The sequence below is a fragment of the Melozone crissalis genome, unplaced genomic scaffold, assembly GCF_028551555.1.
Source record: "Melozone crissalis strain CALT ecotype California unplaced genomic scaffold, PUWL_Pcris_2 ptg000006l_1, whole genome shotgun sequence".
In the NCBI taxonomy this organism is placed as follows: domain Eukaryota; kingdom Metazoa; phylum Chordata; class Aves; order Passeriformes; family Passerellidae; genus Melozone; species Melozone crissalis.
The window spans coordinates 36,942,835-36,954,953 of NW_026535784.1; the positions used below are offsets into that span (position 1 = coordinate 36,942,835).

The following is a 12,119-nucleotide window of genomic DNA, read 5'->3' on the forward strand; positions in this document are numbered from 1 at the left end:
AGAGAATAAAAAGAAAAAATAACTTGAAAATTCTTAGATTATATGAATAATTACCCATGCCAGTTCCAGCTGGTGCAATCTCTTTGGAGAAGATTTCTACAGCTTCTCTTTGTTTATGGTGTACAGCAAGCCAAATAACAGCTTCCCGAGGTCCCTGCTTCAAAAAGGTTGAAATTAGATTACCTTAGATGCAGAACATTGGTTAAATTTACAAAACTGAAAAATAACTGTAGCTCAGTATTTGAGTTAAATCATTCAGTGACTTTTTATCCACCATCACTATCATTTGCTGCCAGCTTTTCAATATCTTTATTTTGGAATACCATGGAATCAACTATTGGGTATTTCAAGTCACTAGGGCACCATGCCTGTTCTCCAGCATTCTCCAAGAATCAAGTACTGTAACTAACAATACCAAATACTTGGCTTCACTGTCAGTGGAACTGGCAAACAAAGTTTCTCTTATTCTAAGAGCATTGAAAGTACTCTGGGGACAAGTTGGAGAGCCAGGTTCACTTCTCTTAGCATCAAGAAGGAAGCAGATCTGTCCACAGAAAAGAATTCAAACCTAATCCTTGGGAGATAAATGTGAGAACAGAACTTGTAAAAGCCACCATGTTTTCAGAGAGAAGAGCAGATGCTCCATCTAAAGATAAACCAAATGTGCTCCCTACTCTAGTCAAAACACCTGTCCTTGCAGATGAGCACTGCCTCTCATTTCAAATTTTACTTCTCGAAAAATTCTGTTTTCAGCCACTGAAGGATCTACCATTGGAATCAATACACAAAAAAATATACAGCCATACAACCCAACAAGTGCAGAATTTTAACATTCAGTCTTCCTAAAGCTATCAAAAGATTTATTAAATTACTACAAATAATAATCAACTGGAAACATTCCTGCAAGAAAACATCCTCATGCATTCACATCTGCTTTCTGGTTCTAAACTGTACCATATAATCAAGATTCCATTTAAAGTTCCATTTTACCTCCTTGCCTGCAAAGGCAAGATACAAATGTCTACGAAAATCAGCTGGATCCTTTTGAAGGGGATGAACTCAGTATTAAAACTGGTATATATATATATAGGCTGAAGAAATTAATCTTACTGTATCAGAATTAAAACAAAAAACCAGCAAAACAAAGTCTCAACAATATCATGGAAATCAATTAACAAAGGGTTAGCAGAAAACTAACAGAACATATACAGTTTTTATGCCACAAACTCTAATGCCTGATGTACTATTAAAAAACAGCTTACATGAAACATATCCCAGATTTCCAAACCACAAACTCACTGTCACAACTCCTTCCTCCCCAACAGAACAGAGGATACTAAAAATCAAGTATCACTAAAATTACTCAGTGCTGATTCAAGTCCCTTTCTAGCTTAGGCTGGTGCTGACAAAGTGCTATCAAGAGTGACAGGCAGCAAAGTCTGAGAAAAAGAAGTGCTTGCCACCCTTTCCTATTTCTCAAGGGTATTTTGTGTTGTCAGGAACAGTCAATCCTCCACACAGCAGCTCAGACTAGAGGCTTACCTACGGCTGGGAGACACAGTGATTTCACAGCTGCAAAGGCTAACCACTGCACCAGTATGACAGATGTGCATGCGAAGTAGTCCAGCCACACCACATACCAACACTGAGCTCCAAGTATTGTTCAACTTACCCTGTCTTGGTATTCATGTACATATTTGCTTCTTTGCTTCAAATTTAGGTAGCAGAACTTTCAAAGCAGGAACTATTTTCCTTATGTGTGAATATACTGCCTAACATAGTATGGCTCTGGTTTTGAGTACTGTGATTTCTAACTCAAAATAACCAGGTCTAAATTTGCACGGAGGGACACTGTAAGAAAGAGTGTTTATGTGACTATACTATCTCTACTTGAAGCCCCAATGAGTAAATGTTCTCCTTGAGATTCTATGACTTTGTATTTTAAATGGAAAAGCCAACTCCACTCCCCAGTCCTTCTTCTCAAACTACCATGGCTGCTTTCCAGATGAAAGCTCCCCTGGCCAGTTTCTTCTAAAATGCTGGAGGAGGCATGAAAGGCAATGGAGTCTGATTTCTTGTATTTCAGCCTTAGCTCTCACATCCTGTTTCAGGCATGGATAGAAGCACATACAATGGTGATAACACTCCGTTTACTTTTAATATAAGAGTTGGGAACTGAGGCTGGAAACACAGAAAGTACTACAAATACTCTTCCATTGAAAAACTTTCTTTAATGTACTATAAGCAAGGCAAACTGAACAATCAGGAGGGAGAAACTGCTCTACTTCAACTCATTATTCACTTTGTTCAGAACTTCCTATACAACAATTCAATTTAAGAATACATTACATGGTGTAATGATCAGGAGTTGGTACAAACTGAACACAGACAAGTCGAACATCTGGAAAATCTGTTTCAAAATTTTGATTCTGCACTCTTAGTAAGACACTTAAAATTGCAGGTTTTATGGTCCTAGAATGAAAGAGACCACATTATAAAGCTCAGTCTTCAGGAGGCAACTCTTGCTGCTTTGATGAAGGAAATTGAAACTCAAGCACTGAAATGAATAGCTGCAGATATAACTTGACCAATTTCTAAGAACACTCAATTTCACTAGTAATAAGTCCACTGTCCTCTACACCACATTCACATTTCCTTTAGATACAAACTGTTGGATAAAATGTCAGCACTAGTAAGAACAAACTCAGAGCCAAGTTTTGCCACGTGTACCTTAAGAGTTTTGCAAGGCTGCTACTGACAAAGAAGAATTAAATGCTACTGTTTTGGAACAAACTAAACTGTCTAAATATTTAAACTGCGCCTAAGTGAGGACATGATTTACAATCTTCTTTCTTTAAAAAAGACTTTCATTCTCTAGATTAGGAAAACAGACCATGGATATCACAGCTGCAGTGGCTATGGCCATCATTCATATTCTTAAATATGCACTCACAGTGCAGAATTACATAGCTGAAGATTATTTCTTCATACTATATCTAGTACTCACAGAAAATTCTGAAGTTGGGCAGGCAACATAAATGCTGAGATTTCCTTTTTAATTTAAATGCAATATTTATAATGTGGTCTTTTTGCATTACATCTAATGCAATTTAAGTCTATGCCACAGAAGTTATTATAATATGGTATTTCTTTAGGAGATCATCAGAACAAAGTACAACAATATTTCTGTAAGATTTTTTATAAGTGCTTCTGGAAGACCCAATACTGCAAAGACCTTGTCACTGTTAATTTTCCACATTAAGTAGTGACAGCGAATTCTTTGCAACATGAAGGGGTGAAATTCCCAAGATGATAATGACTTCCTTTAAAGTTGTGGAAAAGATAACAATATGGAAAGATTAAAAGAGGTCAGTAAAAGTTTAAGAACACTCCACTGCATACTTACACCTTCTGTACTCCTTCTAGCATGAGGTCCATATGTATCTTCAGACCCTAAAACCTGTATGTTAACTGCACTGTAATCTTCATACCCAAGCTGACTGAAAATAAGACGAGTCCTGCAACAAATGATTTTTTGTATTAGTAAACAGTCTCAAAATGATTATCTGAAGTAGCCCTGTGTGGACCACAGAAGTTAACTCTGTCAAACAGCTGTATGAAAGATTTTACCAGTTGAAATATTGGAATTTTTAAGGATATATATTTTGCTTGGTGCAACAAGTAACATTTTTTGCTTTGGTGGAACATTTTGAACACACTGCTAATCTATCACTGTTGTCATAAATATAACCACAGCACCTGAAATAATGAAGCAATGTAAAGGATATTAATACAAGATACAATTTTTTAATTGCTGTAAAGAGATGGAAATGTGTTCACACAATATAAATGAGTCCACCTTTATTTCTGATGAGAAAAGTAAAACAATCTCATTTAAGGTAACTGAATTTGCAAACCGCATCTGTACTAAGTTATTTTAAATTATTTATCTACAAACATTACAATTACAGATACTACAGCTGAAAATACATTCTGTGGGTCATTTTTAGCCCTTTCATGTGTTAGTAATGCAACAAAGAATCATGAAAATAGAACACCAGAGATATTTCAAAAAGACTTCTTCACACACATATTGCCAAATCCCTTCTGCTTTCAATAATGAACAAACAAGTAAAAGGAGAAGTACACGTGAAAGAAGCAAAGTAAGTCATCTTACAAGCTGCCAAAGCTGTTCAATGTCTTAGGTTAACAACTAATTTGATCTGTATAAATGAAACACATTAAACTTGTGTGCCTTTTTCTGCCCCTTTTGCCACTCAACTACTGGACAGAACTTAAACTACAACAGACTGGAAGGTGGGTAGTTGAAAGATCACATCATTAGAACATTCTCCTGAAACAGAGACCCAGACAGGCTCCATCAATGGCCTAAAGACAACTGCATGAAGTTCACTCAGGCAAAGTGCTGGGTCCTGCACTTGGGTCACAGCAAGCACAGGCAGCACCACAGTCTGGGCCAGGGTGGCCTGAGAGCTGTTTGGCAGAAAGAGACTCTCACATGCTGGCTGACAGGCAGCTGAACACAAGCCAGAGTGTGCCCAGGTGGCCAAGAAGGCCAAAGGCATCCTGGCCTGGATCAGCAATAGTGTGGCCAGCAGGACCAGGGCAGGGATTGCCCCTCTGTACTCAGCACTGGTGAGGCCTCACGTCAAATCCTGCGTCCAAGTTTTGGGCCCCTCACTTTAAAAAGAGCACTGAGGTGCTGGAGCACAGCCATAGAAGGGCAATAAGGGTTGTAAAAGGTCTGGAAAACATGTCTGGCAAGGAATGGCTGAGGCAGCTGGGGGTGTTCAGCCTGGAAAAAGGCTACACATAAAAGGAGGGTGTACTGAGGACGAGGCCAGCTCCTACTGTGCCTGCAGTGAGAGGAGCAGAGGAAATGACCTTGAGCTGAGACAGGGGAGATCCAGGTTAGGTATCAGAAAAAAAGTTTCCACTGTTCAAGTTGTCAGGCACTGGAGTAGGTTTCCCAAGGAGGTGGTGAAGTAACCACTCCTGCAGGTGTTTAAGAGATGTCTGGATCTGGTGCTTGGTGATGTGATTCAGGGATTATAGTGATGGACCTGAGTTGATGGTTGGACTTGCTGATCTTAAAGGTCTCTTCCAACCTTGACAATTCCAGGATTTTATGAACAGAAACCAGGAAAAAAACCTTATGTTAACGTTTCTGAAATAGTTATAGTTGCTGACAGAGCATCCTTTGAGAGGGATCAGAACAGCTTAATTCTTATTCTCTATCTGGGCTGACATACACCAATCTTTTGCTGTGTCAAATAAACAATTCCACATATTAAGCTGTTTAAGACTGCATTTGAGATTCAGAATGTGTATATTGTAATTTTCAAAACACAGAACTAGCCCACTAGCATACCTAATGGGCTAGAGGCCACTTTTCACACCAGTTAATCAGCCCTCAAGTACCTCACTTCAGCTTTCCTCTGATGATTACTCAAGAGAGCACAGTATACAGGCTGAATTAATTTTCTAGATGTCAGAGACAGTAGCAGCACTACAATCTGTTTCATTCAAAGATACACATATAGTCCAGTCTGAAATAATGTCCAAAAGCAAATATGAAATAGAAAACACAACATTCTACTTTTTTCCTAAAATAAACATCTAGGTTCCAGAAAGATGGCCTTCCAGAGGCTCTGAGTCTGAGTCTTCGTATTTGCCACTTTCTGATGGGTTTTTTTTATAATTGGATTTTCTCAATAGCTCTTGGACAGGAGCTTTTAGCATTTGCAATTCCACAGCCCCTATCAGCCTGCTCTTATCTGCCATATCTCTTGAGGGAAGTCAGACAACTCCTCCTTCACCACAGTGCTGCACACAGGCACATGAATAATCACTCCAAGTTCACAGTAAACCTTGGATTTCTGACTGTTCTGCAGGAGTCTACAACAGGATGGGGAAGAAGCTTTATATAAAACATGGCACAAGGAAATAGATCTGTTAACTAGAAAGACTGGAGCTACTGGAATAAGCACTGAGAGATTCCTGATATGGAATTATATTTAAGAGGAATTCCTCCATGCCCAAATATACTGGCATGACAATACAACTGAAAGTTTATTACTCTGTCTTGGAATTGTAACTCTGTTCTAAGAAAAAAAACAAAAATCACTGGGTCACATTTTAGAAAGCATGTTTTAAACACAAACTCAGTAAACTTCCTATATTTCATATCAGTAAGGCTTTTAATAAAAAAGTTCTGTGAAAGCTGCTGAAAACTAGTTTATCTCTGGTATCTAATAAAATCTAATCTCAATCACAGCTTGTTCCTCACTAAATTCGGTCTCTCTCCAGCCACCTATTTTTAAACGTATTTGACACTTTTCTCACTCTGTCCAACCTAACTGAAGTGCAGTAACTGAAGTGCAGCTACATACTGAAAACAGGTTTCTTGAAAAGGTTACTTAAGTCTTGAAATGTCATCCCAACAGGAAAACTATAATATTCTAGGATTCTTACAAGGTTAGTAATGTTGCCGTCATGTGTCACTGTTCTATTTTCATCACATCTGGAAAAAAAAAAAGGAGCAAACCAGATCCCCTTCCAAGACTCAAATACCAACCTTTGCAGAATAGCTTCTGCAGTGCGTTTTGCTTTTTGAACTGCCTTTGGGCCTCCCACTGGACAGACAGCAGTAGCTCTGAAGCCATCAAGATAAGTGGCATTTACCTAATGATAAAGGGATTATGAAGTTACATGGAATTCAGTACTGATAGGCTATAAACGCTCTCTGGCAATCATTATCTATACAAATACACACTTTTTAAACAAAGTAACAGGTTTTTGCATATAAAGTAAGGTTTGCCTTTTCAAATTTTCCAACTCTTTCTTTTACTCTTGGGGCAGAGAAGATGGGGATAGTGCCAAGTTTTAGCAGTGTCTCCAAATTTAATATCTTGTAAATCAAAATATACCTTTCACATCAAAAAATGAGGTAATACCTTATAAAATGTTGAAGGAGGCAATCCTTTTGCTCCACAAACTTTCACTGCTCCACCATCAAAACCTAGAGTAGTTAAAAATCAGTACTTCAGCTTCTTCAATATAAATTTAAAGACATTCTTTTGTGATACATATTAATCAAATGCACTTAATTAAAAAGCAAATCATTGATAGCTGTACTGCCAGAGAAGAGAGAACCTTTCAGAAAACAGTCCTTCCTGCCTTAGAAAACACAGGAGCAAACTGGTGACTGGATTTATGTCTGCCATGAGCCTTTTAAGAGGGCGACTGAAATGTTTATTCATGCACTTTAAAAATACTTAACAAAGAAAGCAGCCTTACGACATTAGACTCAACAGTTACATTCCTCTTAATATCCAGTTATTGCACACACACACACAGAGCATACAATTTACTGCAGCTGGCTGGAGCGGACTGCAATCCCTCACTTGGTAAAGATTCAAAGCAAGATGAGAAACCAGCAAGAGCTACTGGCTGAGAGCTTAGTAAGGGAAGGGTAACTTAATGTGAGCTTCTTATCAATAACAGAAACAGTCTGAATGTATTTGCCTGGGCAACAACCATGTTCAGTATTAGGAATATTAATGCAAAAAGAGAAAAGCAGAAAATTGCTGGGATGCCATCAGGTTCAAGCTTGAGCTGGAGAAAATCAGTAGGTGCTACTCCTTGAAAATCAGCAGTGCAGGATTGGCACCTCATGTTTTAGAGCCAGAATTATAGTGTAGTTCACCTGTGATTAATCTGTGTTTGCAAATATTTAAGAAGCAGTTCAAAGCCTTATATAAATACTCTGAAAAGATCAGATCAGAGCCTATCTAAAAAAAGTAAATGTCACTAGTACAAATTTTACTCAAATAACATCATCACTGTCTCTCAAGACTGACATGAGGTTAATTTAACTCTCTAAATAGAGAACTGCATCCCTTCATTCAGGGTGAAGATATAGAAGAGTTTTATGTTCCAGGTGAAGTCATAGTACAAGAAAACAAATACCACACAACCAAATGCATAGCATCCATTGACAAAAAGAAAACAAGCACCTCTCAGCTCAAACCCTGCAAGTAATCCAGCAGAACAATAAAACCAGCAATATAAACAGCAAAATTAGATAGCTTGCCTCTTTTTACTGGTGTACGTGTCAAAGCACTTCAAACTAAAATATTTAAGCAATCTGCCCATTTTCCATCTGTTATATTTCTAAGAGGACTAACTGAAAGTTCATGTGAAAGTTCATTTTAAGTTCAAACATGTCATATCAGGTCATTTGCAAGCTAAAAGTTCATAGGAAGGTTAGGGATTCTTTTTTTAAAAAGAGAAAGACTAGGGGCTAAAAGCAGCAAGCTGGCCTTATCAGACAGCCGTTTGTTGCATGAGCTGAAGATTCACTGTACCATGTTATGTACTTTTTTACTCAAGCAATATATTCTTTATGTTACCACATTTTCAGTTTTATCCCAGTAAGTTTTTAATTCGAGATTTCGATTGTTCTAAGCTTTAGAAAGACACCTGGCATTCTGTCACAAGTAAGTTTCATTAGAAGGAAAAAAATATAATATAAATCCAGTAAAAGGCAAACTCTAGATGACTGTAGATAAATTTTTTTTCAAGCTGCCTTACTCAAATTACAGATCTCTGAATCTGTTAAGCCTGGGGTTTTTTTGTTTTCTTTTTGAAGCTAAATTCTGAACATACATTATATCTATCTTTAGTCTACTGGCTGTTAAGTGTTTTGAGGATTGCAAATGGACTTCTTAAAAAAAGATTCTCTGGTGGAAACCCTGTACCTAATCATTCTTCTACCATGATCCACCTAAATGTCTAAGAAAAACGCCATTGCCAAGCAGTGCTTTGAAAGACACAGCCTTTCATTGCTACCAACACTTCAAATGTCCTAAGTAAAACCACGTACAAAACATTTTTTTGAGAAAAAAAATTTAGCTGTAGTTTAAAAACAACACTGAAATCATAATGAAGCTGTCTTGATGTTGTTCTCACTGAATAAATAGCTTAAGGACTTCACAGGTGCAAGGCAGGCATTAAAAAGTAAAGCAAAAGGAGCAGTGATCAAAAATATAAAACAGTCAGCCAGCAAGATAAATAAGATTACATTTAAAATTTCTAAAAGAATTTCTAGAAGAAGTCCTTGAAAGTATCAGTTTAATACAACATGACTCTAAGGAACTGATTTAACAAGAAATATGCAGAGACTAAATGGAAATTAAAGTAGCTGCTTTTGTTTGATAACACACTTCATTGACACAGATATCATTACATGAAAGAGGACTAACCTGGAATTTCAGTGATGGAAACCTGGGAAAAGTCACATGTAACATCTGGTAAAAGATAGCGCTGAGGATTGCCCAACTCATACACCAGCTGCTCAGCTACAGTGCCAAAAGAAATCAGTCCCCCTGTGTCTGGTGGTTTGGAAAGAATAAAGTCTCCTTCAGAGGAACATTCTACAATGGGAAAGCCTATGTTGTGCCTAGAATATAAAAACATTAAGAAAAAAGCCTTATAAATACGAAGGGAAAGTGAAAAGAAATATGAACAACAAACCAAAATTTCTTAGTAATGGCCAATCAAGTAAAACCTGTCAAGAGTTACAATTTATCTGGTTGTTTCTACAGAAACATAGACTAAAAATAAACAAGCCTTGAACAAACTGTTCAACTGAAATAATATGAGGATGTAGTCTACTGTCTGGCAAAGAAACACAGATATAACAGGAGATTCCACCTGCAAACATGGGTGTAGGGAAGGGAATGGAGAAGGACACTGACAGAAACAGTTCAAGTAAAAAGCTGAAAGAATTAGAGGACTATGTTTAAAGATGTAAATTTAGAGTAAAATAAACCATGGTTAATTCTGGCCCCATTTGGCTACAGCAGCACACACAGCATGACGGTGAAGACATCTAAATACACCTTGCACTCTGATTTGTAAAAAGGCAGTCAAAGCAGGGAGAACAAACCGTGCTGGGAACCTCAGAGATGAAGAGAAGTAGGAAACAGGAATAATCACACCTACAAAGGATAACTTCACACGTTAATAATAAATTATACACAGGAAAGTAATAATTAAAAACAGGAAGACATATGAAAGGAAAGATCTTCAGCACATAGAAGACAGAACTAACAGAAAATTACAAGGCACAGCAAAAAGAAAAGCAGTGAAACTACAGGCATGTTCATAAATTATAATATTCTTCTTCCTCACATTCTCACAAGCAAAATATACAAAAAGTGATCAAGTAACTCATAATAGGAGGCACATACTGGTCATTACAGTAGCAGGGTAGAGTTTTCAGGATTATGTGGACAAGATCCAGACATCTGCTTTTCTAGCTAAAAGGCTTTCATTTTTTTACAGAGAATTTGAGCAAAATTAAGAACTTCAAACTTTTCAGAAGTACCTGAGAATTAAAATTAAGAATGCAAAGATTCTTCTGAAAAGTCTACCTGGCTCCCTTCCCTCTCACCGGAAGGCTGAAATTTGTACAAGTGTCCCACAACATAAAATAAATACCAAAAGAGGAGTTAAGGAGATACAGTCCCTTGCAAAAGCTAAACCATTCTAAAAAGGTCCTAATAATGAAAGGTGGTGAACTTTACCATGCTCGTTAAAGCAAATGACCTTCAGGTCTTCCATACAAACTTAAAACCAGTTAATCCCTCAATTTTTGGGTGGTAGTGGTAACAATGTGCTGAACATACAACTGAATTGGTTATCAGCAAAGGTTACATGAACATATTTTGTATAACATAAATCCACAAAGTCTGAAAGAAAGTAAGCAAAAATACCAGTGAACTCTTAAGGGACATATGTAAAAGTTCATGGGAGTTTGAGCAGATTCCTTATCATCAAGAATATTCAAACATAACTCCATTATTTTAAAGAAAGGATTAAGACACAAGATCTGTTACTAGAGATCAGCAACTTTTAACACTTAGAGCAGACAAAATTGAAAAGTATGGTAGCTGGTGGACACCACATCAAATCAGTTAAGGTAACAGTCCATTTGACTGGTCTTTGAAACTATTTACAACACTAAAAAGATATAGGAAACAAAACCAGCCTGCCCTGGTGAATGCAAAGAACTGAATGGAATTAACAATTTCATATACAGGCTCTTCTAGTGGGGAGGGGAGGTTGAGGGGATAAGGAGAGAGAAAAGATGGTAGCAGAAGTATGTACTACTCAAAATTTTGAAGTGCAACATAGAAAAAAGCAACAGCCAAAAAAGCCCTCAATTCTTGGTCTGGAACATAAACATATGTGAACAGACTAATGTGTAATTGTCCCCATTTTAGATGCAAGGAGACACACAGAGGAAGCATCATGATTTGGCCAGGGTAACAAAGCAGGATCAGTGACTGAACAAGACTAGAATTAAGAAGCTTTTATCCTCTCAGTTCCATGTTTGTGTGCCTGACCCTACCACCTATCTGCCCTGTCTCAATGCAACAGCACCCAGTGCCCTGCTAGCAGGCTCAATGCAGCTTGATCAGATCCCCAGAAGAGACACCATTCACGTGAAGACAGATCACCCAGAGCAGTCCATGTCCCTGCACTGACAGCCAGTGTCCCTGCTGCAGCCCACTGGAATCTCAGCCATCAGCACATGCAACTCTTACAGTGATCTCCAGTAACCTTTGTTTTGAAGGAAGAACTAAACTGCAGACACTCAACTTCCTACTCTGAACTACTGAGTCTACTAACATTGATTCAACTTCATTTTGCCCAACTTGCACCTTCAAAACCCTCAAACCATTGAAAAACAAAACCTAAATGTAATAGTGAGACAAAATGAGAAATTTCATCCCCTAATGTGATCAAAATACAGCAGATATTGTTTCCCCCCTGTGGTGTTCACAGTACATCACCACCCAATGAACTTTTCTGTACGGCCAGTTAGTTGCAGATGTGCTTTTTCCCCCAGGTTATGCCAGCCTTGAAAGCTTTCCTCACTTTTTTAACAGTTCACAACACAGAGATGCAATTATCTGGGTAAGAAGCAACTGGATTCTACCTGTATTGTAACTGGATGACTGGGAAAATACAAATATCCAGTATTATCTTGTAGCAGATAACCCACATTAACATACACACACTTAAGA

At 37.7% G+C, this 12,119-nt stretch overlaps 1 protein-coding gene across 1 annotated transcript in view; it reads right to left on the minus strand.

Annotated features, from left to right (window-relative positions):
- LOC128950474 (uncharacterized) overlaps positions 1-12,119 on the minus strand; it is a 56,713-nt gene that overhangs the window by 30,905 nt on the left and 13,689 nt on the right. Inside the window, exons 9-13 of the mRNA XM_054295354.1 lie at positions 9,288-9,484; positions 6,978-7,042; positions 6,599-6,705; positions 3,407-3,518; positions 55-154 (exon numbers count right to left, since the gene is read on the minus strand). Of these exons, the coding sequence (XP_054151329.1) occupies positions 55-154; positions 3,407-3,518; positions 6,599-6,705; positions 6,978-7,042; positions 9,288-9,484 (581 nt within the window). The remainder of the gene's footprint in view (positions 1-54; positions 155-3,406; positions 3,519-6,598; positions 6,706-6,977; positions 7,043-9,287; positions 9,485-12,119) is intronic.